The sequence below is a fragment of the Saccostrea cucullata genome, unplaced genomic scaffold (assembly GCF_032062105.1).
Source record: "Saccostrea cucullata isolate Sc308-1 unplaced genomic scaffold, CSIRO_AGI_Scuc_v1 ctg11527, whole genome shotgun sequence".
Lineage (NCBI taxonomy): Eukaryota > Metazoa > Mollusca > Bivalvia > Ostreida > Ostreidae > Saccostrea > Saccostrea cuccullata.
In genome coordinates this window covers 1-15,597 of record NW_026922782.1, presented here as the reverse complement: position 1 = coordinate 15,597, position 15,597 = coordinate 1, and the positions used below count along the sequence as shown (strand labels likewise).

The 15,597-nt window shown below is 33.7% G+C and overlaps 1 protein-coding gene across 1 annotated transcript; it reads right to left on the bottom strand.

The window, feature by feature from the left end:
- Positions 1-2,299: 2,299 nt before the first annotated feature.
- Positions 2,300-10,356, bottom strand: LOC134262459 (consortin-like). Its single transcript, XM_062744850.1, has 11 exons — positions 10,117-10,356; positions 7,036-7,393; positions 5,985-6,169; positions 5,826-5,856; positions 5,494-5,580; positions 4,894-4,996; positions 4,701-4,731; positions 4,341-4,449; positions 3,368-3,487; positions 2,914-2,973; positions 2,300-2,567 (listed from the first exon to the last, which is right to left on the bottom strand). Exons 2-11 carry the CDS (start codon positions 7,379-7,381, stop codon positions 2,365-2,367), a joined length of 1,275 nt encoding a protein of 424 aa, XP_062600834.1. The 5' UTR covers positions 7,382-7,393; positions 10,117-10,356; the 3' UTR covers positions 2,300-2,364.
- Positions 10,357-15,597: the final 5,241 nt, after the last annotated feature.

Below are 15,597 nucleotides of genomic sequence, written 5' to 3'. Positions count from 1 at the left end.
GTATCAATTAAGTTTTAAAAACCACCATGTACAACTTTAGATGCAATTACATACACTGAACTATGATCAATTAAGATGGCATATGTCTTAATTAAAATGTCTGATGCAATGATCATTTAAGAAAAATGTAAACTTAATTCTTTTGGGAGAAAATAATATTTTCAGCGTTTCAAATGCCAATGTATTGAATAAGAAAATGAATGCCCATGTCAAATCATTTTAATTTTGGTCCCACCCTGAACATTGAGATCATATACAGTGATATACTTTAAGAAATATATACTAAAGACCACCATAAAATTTTGTGCAGTTCAACAGTTAAATTAACTACAGTTCAGCAGCTGAATTAACTACTTGTATATAAACAAACTGTGACACCCATAAGGTGAGCTGAAAATTCAACTAAACCTACACCAAGTGTAACAATGTTACAGAAAAATATAGGTACATGTATATCTACAGCATCTTTTTAAAGTGAAAAAAATTAATAAGAACTGTAAACAATTGTTTTATATAACAAAAGTACAACACATTGGACAGATGAGATCGACTAGAAAGCGTAAAGTAGAATATCAGTAGATATGTAAACATATATCTAAACATATAAATAGAGTAATTAAAATGACATTGCATATCATCCTTACTCCACTTCTATCAAAATGCATGAATCACAGACCTCCTATCACATTTTGTCAAATTCATGTAAAAAAAAAAAAAAATAACTGAAATTACTAAACACTGAAAAAATCAGACTTACATTACATGTATATGTTTTTTCAAAAAATTCCTACACATGTACAGTATTTTAAATACATTTTTATATTTTATGTAATGAAAATTTAAAAGGTGAATGGTAGCTGTAAAACTACAGATGGATGCTTTCTTAGATATTAAACATAACATCTCAATTTTTTCCCTGCAGATAAAGGCATATAATTAACCCAAACGCCAGAATCATCAGCACTCTCATCAGAGGTCAACTCCTTGCCAGAAGAAGAAAAATTAATATTATTTTGTGGCTTAAGATGACAATGCACAAAGTCACATCTATATTTACAATTTATGAAACATTTTTATCTTCTTCATGTAGAAATATAAATGATAAGTTAAACATGCAGTTCCCAAACATAGTTAAAGTTTAAGATACATATCAGCTGCTTCAACAAGTATGATACATTTATATGTGTATTGTACACCGGTTTAAAGATCATCATATGTTTAATTTCAAATTCATGTACATGTGTATAATGAAAACCTTGTTTATGACAGTGTACATTTGAAAGCTAGAAGCTGAATTACTTGTTTAATACAGACAATAAAACAACCCAAAGCAATATAGGTATATACATGTACTGGTATCAGATTGAATTCAGCTCTTTTGCAATAACATTATGTCATGCTAGAAGTGATAAAAATTCTGCTGAAAATTAAACATATTTTGATATTGAGAATTCCTACAGCCATGACAAAGCCCTGAGAAAAGCAAGAGATAATTCTCTATAGTAAGATATTAATACCATGTATTTACCGGTATTTATTTAAACAATATTTTATTATGATTGAACATAACAGGATCGGACAGCAGGCACGGCCTATATAAGTCCTTTCCACAATACAAAGATTAATACCATGATTACAGTAGTATAAAATTTTGTTATTGTAAATCCCTTTTTATACACAAAAACATTATTTTCATATAATTAGGTGAGACCAAATAAGTTGCTTTAAAAATGTCATTTAAGAAATAAACAACAATGTTAAAAAGTTCTCTGGGAAATGAACTTTTAGTTGGTCACATGATCAAATCCTGTGAAGCCCAAAGGGCTTCTCAGTAGATTTGATCACGTACCAACTAAAAGTTCATTTCCCAGTGAACTTTTTAACATTGTTGTTTATTACTTATATTTACATTTGAAACCAATACATTTCGAGTTAAATTGTATTTATTACACGAAGAGGCCAAAGTATTGCTATGTAGTGACGCGCAATGACCTAAAAGTTGTTTGGTCAAAATATCACATCGCTCTGTGATCCGGTCGCGCTATGACCTCTGACCCCCAAATGAAATTCACACAGAATTGAACGTATTTTCTCTTCAATAGGTTCATCTAAGAAAGATATTTGCAAATGTTAATATTCATGTATATATTTTTCAAAACTTGAATGTTGTATGTACAACAATAACCAGAATTTGTAAAAATTTTGTCTCGCTTATGAACACCAATTAACTATTTCACAAATATGATGTGTCCTGAAATTTGGTAATCTACACTATCACTTTTGTTCAGTAAGAAACAAATATAATGTGACAAAGTCTTGTGAGTTTGACTTGTTTTGACTTGGGACAAGTCTTGCGAGTTTGACTCAGACAAACTTCCTGAGTTTGGACTGTGTGTAGTGGTAGTAGTAGTACTTGACCCGGTCCCAGACGTACTTGATCTGGTGTTTGTAGGACGTACAGGTGCTCCCCGAGGAGAGATGGCAGTAGAGGTACAACCCCAGGATTAACAGAACCACCCCACATATCGCAAATAGGATCCACACAAATATCTTGGCACACTGTTCCTCTGAAATAAACAGTATACATGTAACTCTTTTTAACTTTGAAACTAGTATAAAAAATTGTTCCTCTTTTGTATCATTATTCCTCATCATGTTACAATTTCACATACATATCAAAATTATCTACAAATCCTATGAACCTCTTTCATGGCAACGATTTTAAGCGTTTCTATAACAAATATTGAGAATTTAATGCATTTTTCTCTAAAAAGCAAAATTAGAATCTTAAAAATTTACTTCACTCCCAAAAAATAATCTCAAAAAATGTAGTGAAAATAGGATGATATGGCCTTAAACTTTGGTATAAAATTTATATGGAAGTCATTATAGAAACCTGAATACAAAACATACCATCCTCATTTTGGATTACAGACTCCTCAAACCGAACTCTCTTCTCTGCATCCTTTTCTCCTGAAATATTCAAATCTGGGTTTACTGAAGTAATACACTTTTCATTTATTTTATCAATAAACTCAGGTACTGTGAGTAAGCTCCCTAAACAATCTTTGTACAAACATTCATTAATTCTTCTTTAGAAGTTACACTGGACAAGAATGTCAATTTTCTCTAACTTGCAAGAATGACCTTGGGTTAAGGTCAATACAGATCCACAGGTCAACATCAATCTCTGTACCCTGTATGAGCTTCCAAAGACTCGACATTAAAAAGCTATAGCTGGACAAGATTGCACATAGAGATGAGCAATGCCCCACAAAACTCTATTTGCAGTGGGTATAAAGAGTGAATCTTTCAATTGTAACCTCCCACTGTCCAAGCAAACAACAGGAATACAATGTATGTATACCTGGTTTTCTTCTCCTAAGGATGGACTGGGGTTCTTTCCCTGGAGTCCCAGGAACCTCTGCGTGAGCACTAGGGTCATTAACGTCTATATCTTCTTGATTTTCAAATTTTTTCATGCTATCTGATAAAATAGAACAACAGTAAAATATTTTCTTTGTGTCTCTGGTACAGACATATGAGATATCATATAGGCATTTAAAAAAAAAAATCTCTTTGTCAACCTAAAAATTTTTTTTAATGATAATGACAATGTTGTTATCTTGTTTGGTTATCTGTGAAAAATCAAAAATGGTCCATTGTCATATTTGGAAATGATTGGTTAATATCCAGTGTGCCAGTCACATTGTTTGCCTGTCAGTCTGTCTGTTTTCCAGTGTGTCAGTGACACTGTCTCACTCTGTTTGTCTGTCAATCTGACTGTTTTCTTGTGCGTCAGTCAACTTGTATGTTTGTCTGTCAGTCTGAGTGTTTTCCAGTCTGTCAGTGTCATTGTCTGTTTGTCAGTCTGACTGTCCTCCAGTGTCAGTGACATTGTTTGTTTTGTCTGTCAGTCTGAGTGTTTTCCAGTGTATCAGTCACACTGTCTGTTTGTCTGTCAGTCTGAGTGTTTTCCAGTGTATCAATCACTTTGTCTCTTTGTCTGTCAGTCTGAGTGTTTTCAGTGTGTCGGTCACATTGTCTGTTTGTCTGTCAGTCAGAGTGCTTTTCAATGTGTCAGTGACATTGTCTGACTGTCTGTCAGTCTGACTGTTTTCCAGTGTGTCAGTCACCTTGTCTGTTTATCTGTCAGTCCAACTGTTTTCTAGTGTGTCAGTGACATTGTCTGTTTGTCAGTCTGTCTGTTTTCCAGTGTGTCAGTCCCCTTGTCTGTTTGTCAGTCCGACTGTTTTGTCACATTGTCAGTTTGTCAGTCTGAGTGTTTTCCAGTGTGTCAGTCATATTGTCTGTTTGTCAGTCAGTCAGTTTATACCTACCCTGATACTGGTCAGCTCCTGCCTCAGCATACACTTGTGTGAAGAAGTCCAGGCTATTTATAGTAATTGGGTGATTATCTCCCAGCGCACTCTGCCTAATCTTTGTGGCCTGTTTGATAAAATAACTAATCTAAAAACCAAAGCAGTCAAAGCAAAATTTAGATTTCCATGAAATAAATTTGAGATATTAACATATATAACTTTGACCCCCTAATGTGGGCTTCATTGTTAAGATTTTATGAACAACCCTGAGTCTATCTTTCATGAAAATGCTTAACATTTCCAAATAATTTTTTTCAAGATTATTTGCAAATTAGAAAAAAATTCACTACTGTGGGATGAGTAACATCTGTACCTTACCTTTCCTGCATATTCCAAAGCCAGCTGCGGTCTGTAATATTTTTTTTACATATCATTTAAAACAAAACATAGCATTTTATATTTTATAAATAAACTTAATTGATTGCACCAAATAGAGTGACACTACTTTTCGAACAACCATAAGATCATACTCATCTATATGCAAAATTCCTATCTATTATCAAAACCTTACTGCTTTTCATCGAGACAAATTCTGGCCAGTTCTTCGAACTCATCAGCTCGAACTGTCTCCTCTGAGACACCAGCGGGAAGTTCTTGGTCTTTCTGAGCATCTTCTGTTTAAAATAAAGAACTCATTTAAATGTACACTGTACATACGGTTACCTAATTTCATACTGAACTCAAGCTTTATAAAGATTTTTATGCATATATTAATGATAACATATATTTCTTTTTTATCCAAAGTTAACCCCTTTATTCTGTGAATATCATTCATTGAATATTTTTTTCATATCCCATATTTGTGATGTCACAATGGGTTTCGCATAAGAGTGATGAAGTAATATAAAGTGGATTCATATACCGGTATATATGAAAACAGTAAAATATTCATAGTGGTGTATAAAACATGACTAGGATAAAAAGAATCTCCAATGATATCCCAAATTGTTGGATAAGAGTCATTTTCAACCACAAATCATGGGAGATCCTATATTTATGCAGGTAGTTTAAAATATTACTTAATTTCCCCACAATTACAATACTTTGCTCTCACTCTAGTTAATGACAGAAAATGTCCCATAATGTTACCCACTAGTTTTTTTCCACTTACCTAGCTTTTTCTGTATATCTGTGGTGTCTATCAGAGCAGATTCATAGTAAATCTTTTCAGCTTGAATAAAGTGTATAGCTTTCTCATCTGATTACAGTGTTAAGGATAAGACAATTCCAAAAGAAATCTCTGAGAACCATTTACCAGTATTATGGGGGCCATAAAAGCGCAAGTGCAAGAAACAGAGAGGCAAGTTTGAATTTGAACCTCTCAAATTCAAATATCTTAAAATGTAGCTAAATGGTAAATGGCTTGAAAAGAAATAAAACCACTTTGTTTCATAACAATAAGAGGCAACATTATTGCTTTTCTACACTAAATTGAAAGGATACACTCTTCTTGTCTGTAAAATATATCTGCAATCTATCAGAAAAGGGAAACAATGTAATATTGTAAACCAGTAAACTTGAAATTTTAAATAACACACCAATATCATTTCTTACATATATTCATTTCTTTCTAGACTAAAACATGGTACAACATGTACTTACATTTCTAAGGCACTGTGGCAGTAGAGGGAAGTTAGAGTGAGGTTTAAGTCCCCGCAGACAAGCCATGTAACACTTGAGTGCTGATTTCAGTTTCTCTTTCTTCTCCATTTCTAAACCTCTTTTAAAAAGCTTGATCCTCCCCTCTCCATCCAGATCACTGCCATCTGATACATCAATCCCTTCATCTGGTAAAAAAATATATCTAAAGGAACTTTCACATTCTACAGGATTCACATTTCTATTAAGTTAAGATACATGTATAGACATTAAAACAATATGAGCTGCATGTTTGACATCGAAAAATTTTGTTGCAAATTTGTAATTAACTGTTTCAATGACATGAAATAGAACATTTATGAACTTCTGTTGTTCAAATTTGCAATGGAAAAACTTTTTAAATTATACGCTTTGATTGAAGCAAAATTGCATTATTGTTGTCCTGTACAATATTGATATCTTACATAATACTGTATATTCGATCGTACAGAAATATTTCTTCAGAAACATTTATGAACTTTATTTTGGTCTTATTGATCATAAGGGTTTAAATTACATACAAATTAATTATAACACATTTTACCAGCAAAATAAAATTCTCAAAAATGCAGCTCATATTGCTTTCAGCATACTTAAACATTTATTGTAAAGAGACTTTTGCAATTTTTTAATAAAAATTTAACACCAATGAAAAAATGTGTCTTACATTCAAAAGTCAATCATGTATAGTATATCAGTAAGTCTACTTGTTGCTTAGTTATGCAGCAATGAACAAAGACTCTAGAATGAGTTTTGAGAAATTTGTAAGAAATTCGTATTTTCAATAAATATTGCAACATTATTAAACAATTCCCTCAAATTATGTACTTTGTGTCATCTTCTTGAGTTCAAGTTATACTGAAACTCATGGGCCAAAACTGTAGAAGGTGAGCACTTTACTACTCCTTCAGGAAAAAAATAATCTGTAAAATTTAATAAATGTGGAAAAAACCAAGCAAAGCAATGATTCAAAAAATTCCTGACAAAAAAATATGAACAGAAGTAAACACAGTACCATCTTCCTCCTCGATGACGTCTTCTGTCCCTGTTTTCTGTGCGGTCTCTTTTTCTTTATCAGCTGTCCCTGCTTTCTGTGTCGTCTCCTCTTCTTCATGCTCACCATCCCCTGGCTGTCGATGAAGTGTCAACAAATCTTTGTTCTCTTCATTACCGCTCTCTGGAAAAGACACTGTTTCATCCCTGGATTGTGGCTCTTCAATGGTTGACTTTTCCACCCCAGTTAATTTTTCTGCGTTTGTAACCAACTTATTTTCTTTAGAATCTGCAGTGTCTCCCTTTTCTTCTAACGGAATATCAGTAACATTATTACTTTCGTTTTCTGTACTTTTTCCTTCATCCATGTTGAGGGTTACCTTAAAGATGAAAAGTTTCCTTTATGAAAATCATATTTATGAAGGTGAGTTTAGGTCCAAGTCTATTAGCACTAAAGCTGAGGTTGAATTACATTGATTTATTGGTTATTCAAAAGTTTCAATATGAAATTGACAAATTTATAATGTTAAGCAATTTATTTATTTCTAATTGTCATAACTTAGTTACTTCAATGCAATCTTCAGAATTTTCTCTTCAATTTTTTTGTCTGTATTTATAAACTGCCCTTTATTATAAATTCAACATTTGTCTAATATCGGGTAAATTCATATTCAAAATTTAAAAATTTTCCTTCAGCAGCTCAGTCAGTAGAAGGTTCGTAAGTTACTAGTAGTACCTCAGCTGACAAATTTTGATTTCGAATTTATTTGCTCATTTTCCATGTTTTCTTGTCACAGTATAATACCAATTCTTAGAAGTACTACTTAAAGAATTTGAATAAAAAAGGTATATGTAATATGTTTTACATGTGACCGTTGGTGCGAGTGCAGTTGTACCATCAAAAACACTTGAAAAATTGATCAGCCACTTCAAACATCAAGCCGTATGAGACATCTCGACTATCTGTGATGTCACATGCCGTCATGGAGCTCGTCTGAGCTTACGGAGACAGCCGAGTGTCTGGTTGAAACTATAGACCTAGTGCAATTTTGGTCGAAAAACATTGCAGTTATTTTTTGTTTCTTTGAAAGATTTTTACAAAATGAAAGCCTTTTATGCTTTACGTTATTATTTATTTATTATGTTTTACATGTGACCGTTGGTGCGAGTGCAGTTGTACCATCAAAAACACTTGAAAAATTGATCAGCCACTTCAAACATCAAGCCGTATGAGACATCTCGACTATCTGTGATGTCACACGCCGTCATGGAGCTCGTCTGAGCTTACGGAGACAGCCGAGTGTCTGGTTGAAACTATAGACCTAGTGCAATTTTGGTCGAAAAACATTGCAGTTATTTTTTGTTTCTTTGAAAGATTTTTACAAAATGAAAGCCTTTTATGCTTTACGTTATTATTTATTTATTATTCCCACAAAGGACATTGGGTAGTAAGGAATTCTGGGAATGTTTCACATAAAAATTGCTTGACGTATGTACAGATTTCATTTCAGATTTCCTCTGTTCTTACAAGTTAGTCTATTGAGCTTGCAATATTTATATGATGCTTTTTGCACATTTTGAATTTAACTTTATTTCTCCTTTCATCCTTGTTGTCGTCGCTCTGTAGGCTCTGTGCGTTTCTCTCCATGTTCAATATTGTCTCCAAGGAAGCGTTCATTATTTTCAACAACACAAAACAAATTGAACCTAGGTATAATATGTCTTATATGAATCTATCTTCAAATCAATTATACCTATCTTCAAATGAATTAGAGATAGGTATAATTCAACTGAACCTATCTTTAATTGAATTGAAGATAGGTGTAATTCCATTAAAGATAGCTATAATTCATTTGTACCTAGGTATAATTATTTAGAGATATGTATAATTATTTACAACTACCTTCAATTCAATTGTACCTATCTTTAATTCAATTGTACATATCTTCATTTAATTTGAAGATAGGTTCAATTATTTGAAGATAGGTGCAATTATTTGAACAGGTCCGGCACAATCTCTTGATTAAGCTATATAGTTTGATTTAGCTATATAGCTTTATTAAGCTATTCAGAATAGCTTGATTAAGCTATTTTCTCATACTGTTTTTCTCAAATGTGTTATTTTTTCAACGTGTGCAAAAAGTCGCACCTTGGTGCAGTGGAAATATTGAACTTTGTACTCTTCTGAATACAATGCATGTAACAATCACTCACCGTATTACGTCTCCTTGAGAGACTTTGAACTCAAAGTTTTAACAGTTTTGGGGCTATTGATGAGTGACAACACAGTTATTTCTTGAATGAAATTATAAAGGAGGCCAGTTATGGCCAACAGGATAATTGATTAGTAACAGTTCAGCACAATGAGAAGCAATCATACTTACCCACGCCTCACCGCACACACAGTTACTCAAACAATGGAAATTCTTATTTTGATTAAAAGTATTCAACAGCAGCAATGTTAGAACTTTCTATGATTTAGGTTGTATTTTTGATAGTCCATTGTACATATATGAATAGTCAAATATTTGCGACTTTTTGTTTATTTCTTTCAAAAACCGTTTTTGTGAAAAATTGCATATAAATAGCTTTATCAAGCTATTTTGAATAGCTTATTAAAGCTATATAGCCTTTTAAAGCTATGTAGCTTAATCAAGAGATTGTGCCGGACCTGTTGAAGATAGGTAAAAATATTTGAATATATGTTAATTTGGCGTTCCATACAATCTTCAATTTTACATTAGTTTTTATGCAAAATTGTTAATTTACGAAGTAATCATTTTTTGGTCAAATTTTGGTCATATCCATCATCAGTGTGACTATCAAGAAATTTGGTACTCACCATATTGCGCCGTTCGGCCACAAAATGCAAGTAAAGTAGAAAGTAGGTAAAAATATATCATCAAAATAGCTAGATTTTCTACTTTGGATAGGTTTAAATAATAGCTACGTAGGTAGAAATAGTCTTTGGACTGGACCACTGTTTACCTGTTTACGTTACAGTCACTTACTCGTATCTAAATTTCTATATTTCTGACAAAATGAAATAGAAAGATATTCTCAATAATTCTTAGAAAAATGTATCAATTATCAACCGTCCTACCTTTCACTGGTATAAATAAATTTAACTCCAAAGATGATAGTTGAGATTTCGAAAACGTCAAGACATGCTAAATTGGCGTGACGGGTGCTTGTTATATGAATCGCAAAATATTCGAACAAACTTTCATTACTTTAAAAATTTTCCAAATGTAAAAAACCACGCGTAAATTATGAAAATGTTGTTGTCTTTTTTTTTAGGAAGGTGGAGGTGTTTTTATTATTGCGCCAATAAATAATAAATAAATAAAAATTATCAGAGATCGGTAAAACTGGTCATACAGACTGCCGAACATACCCCTGACTATTCTCTATTGAGAAGTTTTTCATGGCTCGTTTTAATACTCTCCCTCAACCACTTGAGGGGGAGTGTTAAAACGAGCCATCAACTTCTCAATAGAGAATAACCCCTGACCAAAGCCTGGCAAAGGACCAATTACCAAACTCACAATCTGATTTGAAAAAAAGACGTCAATGGGCCTTATAGGAAAGCCTATTAGGATTAATGTAGAGAGAAAAAAATTTAAAAGGCGTAAATTTTGAAAAGGCGTAATAACGCGAAAAAAGGCATTATAACGCCTTTTGAAAAGGCGTTATTACGCCTTTCCATTCCAAAAGGCGTTATAACGCCTTTCTAAAAGGCGTTATAACGCCTTTCTAAAAGGCGTTATAACGCCTTTCCAAAAGGCGTTATTACGCCTTTTACTTTCAATACATAAGTAAACATATTTAGCCCATCCGAGGGGAGGGGGGGTGTATGCAGAAATTGTACCTTTGGGACATGAATTTCACAATTAGATATAGGACTAATTTCTCAAAAAATAATTTAAACAGATATCAATTAGATTTCCAGGAAAAAAGATTTTTAAAAATGCGTCAAATATTTTCAATGATGAACCAACTAAGTCCTTCTTTCATACCAGGCACATCTCTACCAAGGGTCATTGATTTCAGTTGCTCATTATACCCATGCAAATAGTTGCCTGCTTTTTTCCAAGAAGAGAGAAAAATATCTTCAAATGACATAAATTTTAATACACTGTACATGGCAAGCAAAGCTCCAAGATAAGTCTGCCTATATTCTAAATCTTCACAAGTAGAGTGTTGCCTTCTCTTAATACGAATGCAAACAGTTGTCAGTGAGATTGCAGGAATATAGAGAATTGCATAAATAAAGATGGTTTTAATTAAATCTTTCTATATTTATTAACATAAGATAACGCCTTTTCCTTTTCCTTTTCATGTAGGCCAGTAATACGAGTGCGAATGGGGTAAACCCCCTCCAAACATACACACTTTTGAGGAAAAGTCTTGCTACAGTTCAAATATTATAATTAACTATTGGTTTCTAGGTTCCTGAACATTTTGTTGCAGTATATAAAACTGTGACAAATTATTGCACTTAAATAAATTTTTAGCGAGTATTTCCCCCACGAATTTGGCCAGTGGAGTGTGTGTGGAGGGGGGGGGGGGGGCTATTAATAGCAAAATAATGGTTATTCAAAAAGCATAATAACTTTTTTGGAAAGGCATAATAACGCTTTTTAGAAAGCATAATAACGCCTTTTAGAAAGGCGTAATAACGCTTTTTAGTAAGGCGTAATAACACCTTTTAGAAAGGCGTAATAACGCCTTTTAGGAAGGCGTAATAACGCCTTTTGGAAAGGCGTAATAACGCCTTCTAGAATTGAAAGGTGTAATAACGCCTTTTAGAAAGGTGTAATAACGCCTTTTGGAAAGGTGTAATAACGCCTTCTAGAATGGAAAGGCGTAATAACGCCTTTTAGAAAGGCGTAATAACGCCTTTTAGGAAGGCGTAATAACGCCTTTTGGAAAGGCGTAATAACGCCTTCTAGAATTGAAAGGCGTAATAACGGTTATTCAAAAAGCATAATAACTTTTTTGGAAAGGCATAATAACGCTTTTTAGAAAGCATAATAACGCCTTTTAGAAAGGCGTAATAACGCTTTTTAGAAAGGCGTAATAACACCTTTTAGAAAGGCGTAATAACGCCTTTTAGGAAGGCGTAATAACGCCTTTTGGAAAGGCGTAATAACGCCTTCTAGAATTGAAAGGTGTAATAACGCCTTTTAGAAAGGTGTAATAACGCCTTTTGGAAAGGTGTAATAACGCCTTCTAGAATGGAAAGGCGTAATAACGCCTTTGAGAAGGGGTAATAACGCCTTTTAGGAAGGCGTAATAACGCCTTTTGGAAAGGCGTAATAACGCCTTCTAGAATTGAAAGGCGTAATAACGCCTTTTAGAAAGGTGTAATAATGCCTTTTGGAAAGGCGTAATAAGACTAATAATGCCTTCTAGAATGCAATGGCGTAATAACGCCTTTTAGAAAGGCGTTATAACGCCTTTTAAAAATTCATTATAACGCCTTGTGGAATGGAAAGGCGTAATAACGCCTTTTTCGCGTTATTACGCCTTTTCAAAAGGCGTTATAACGCCTTTTTAATTTTTTTTCTCTGTAGATTGATCCTAATAGGCTTTCGTACTATATCAGTAATGTCATCTCCAAAACATTTAACTCATAGGCGTCGGAACGAGGGGGGGGGGGGGGGGCTGCTAAGCCTTCCACTTTTTTGCAAATACATACATAATATAGGCATAATGGGGTTAACCTTTTATAGTTGCTTTATCCTCCCCCCCCCCCCCCACTTTCGATTTGCTTCCGACGCCTATGAAACTAAAAAAAAAAGACATGTCTATAAGAACTGCGCAAGAGCGCGATCGTGCAACTTACATTATCTAGTTATCGTTTTGATTAATTAAAAAAATTAAATCTGGTAATTGGAATGCTTTCTCCAAGAAACTGAACCGTTGACATTTGTCTTTTTCGACGTTGCAGATTGCTCCGGATGTTAGCGAACGATAATTTTAAAAAATCTGAATTTCAGCGCCAAAAGTCGGAGCAGGGATGGCAACAAAAAGTCCCATGCAGAAAGTTGACAAATAAAGTCAAAGGGCTGAGCAGAATACATTCTCTACTTACCCCATATCCTTCCGTATTCAATCCCTAATAGCAACAAGTTCAAGGTCATTGGTATCCAATGAAAGGTCTTGCCACAAAGAATACATTATTTTATGTAAAATATGGAAGCTCTAGCCCTAACCGTTCAGAAGTTATGGCCAAGGTTAAATTTCAAAAAGTAGTCAAACTCTAAGGTGAAGGTCAAAGGTCTTGCTATCAAATGAAAGGTCTTGTCTCACGGCTAAGATATGTAAAGCATGAAAGCACTATCCCTAACCCTTAAAAGTTATGGTCAAGATTTGCTTTTTAAAAGTAAGTCAAACTCAAAGGTCAAGGTCAAAGTTTCAAAGTTCTTTATATCCGATAAAGAGTCTTTTCACGATGATTACATAAGTGATGTATGAAGGTCTATCCCTTACCGTTTAAAAGTTATGGCCAATAAAGTTTTTTCACAAGTACGGAAATCTCCAAGGTCAAGGTCAAAAGATCAAGGTTGTTTCTTTCCACAGAGAATACATATATGTGAAGTATATAAATGACCTGGCATCTACTGTTCAAAAGATAGAGCCAAAGTAATAGTCTGGAATTTTTGTGTAAAAGTGGGTCAAACTCCAAGGTCAAGGTCAAACAGACAGACAGACGGACGGACACGACAAAAACTATACACTCCGAAACTTTGTTTACGGAGGCAAAAAAATCCAAAGTTTCAAAGAGTTTTAGCTGTACATAGCTTTATAATTATCATACCTCGGAAACCATTCCGACTGACGCTACTTTTACCGCAAGCTACTGATCACATGGTTCCTTTCAAGTTTGTCACAAGGTACGAAATTTTAAAACTATCAAAGTAAGAAAACTTCATCGCTGATATTATTTCTACAATATTAAAGATGAAAACAGTTAATATATTGCCTATGTGAATCTTGATTCTAATAGTATATTGTGCGTTCACAGTGATATTTTCATCTGTGCGCTGATTGTTTACATCTTGGGACTGGGTAAAGCAGGAAACATATTAGTATATTATCTTGCCAAACGGAAAGTTTATCCTTTTGTTTTTATGTTACATCGCCAATTCTAATTTTTAGCTCTACTGGTCAGAGACCAGAAGAGCTTATGCGATAGTAAGGGGTCCGGCGTCCGTCCGTCTGTCTGTCTGTAAACTTTTTTTTTACAAAATGCTACTCCTCCTACAGTTACAGTATGTCAGATTTCAATGTAACTTGGCACACAAGTAGACTACACTAAGATACATAACACTGTAATATCGATTTTAATGAACCGTGTTGCCATGGTTACTAAAAATAGGAATTTTTGTAAAATTCTCTCTAAAAGCTCAGCCAGCTCCAAATATAGTTTTGATTATGTGGCATGCAAATAGACTACACTAAGATACATATTTGGTTTTTTTTTATTCTGATGAATGATGGTAACTAAAATTGAAAATACTGTAAAAGTTTATTAAAAGTTTCTCCTACAGTTGTAGTCTTATTGCAAAATATTGTCACAAACATGACAAAAAGAGACTTAATCAAGGATCATTAAAATTCTATTTATTGCTGTTGTATTAAGTTTCATAAGTCCCAACTGTGACTTTCATCTTCCTTTGTTATAAGTACACACCAGTACAGAAGTAGAGCTTCAGTCTTGAAAGAGAATTCTGGTTTCCTCTCAGTTCTGCAGCTCCTTGGATATTATAATTGTGTGGGAAAAACAATCAGAATTTGGGTTTAAAAAATTGTCATGAAGGCTGCTTATAGGCAGAAGATATGTTGGATCAAATATTTGCATCTTTATTTCCTATGTACTTGAAACACAAGCATTAGATTTATATGATAAAAAGCAAATAACATATGGCATCACAAAGCATTTATCACAGTAAATTTTATCGATAGGTTGAGACACAGTTGATTGGACTTATGTTTACAAAGAATTTATTTGGGAACGTAGGAAATAAATTCATTATCCAGGTCCAATCAAGGGTGTACAGGGATTTACCCAAGTTGTATTCCATTCGGCCTCAGGGTGTATGGAATAAAACCTGGGGTAAATATATACTAAATCCGTGTACACCAAAGTTGATTGAACCTGGATAACTAATATTATTTGGGTAAAATATAGTGTTAAACTGTAAGAATATAGTCTTTGATATGGGAATGTTCTACACATGCATGCTAGGCCAGACTGCAAGTCCTTTTGAAAGCAGAAATGCATCTATACATTTGTAACGATCCCTCCCCCATTTTTCTTGAATCTCATTTTTTTTATCTTGGCATTTTTCTAAAGCACTTTCATGCATATTTTAAATTCATTCATCAATTCTTGCATGGAATGTTGAAATGTCCAGCGAGAGTTATTTCTTAATTGTTGGTTGACAACTGTTTATATGCAGCGAAGATCTATGTTATTTTTCTTGTGTTTCGATGCGTTGAATGTCAGACATCGTCTTGCTGTTTATTTACACGCTTTTTGTTGGCTAAATTGTACATACGTACTTATGAAGTT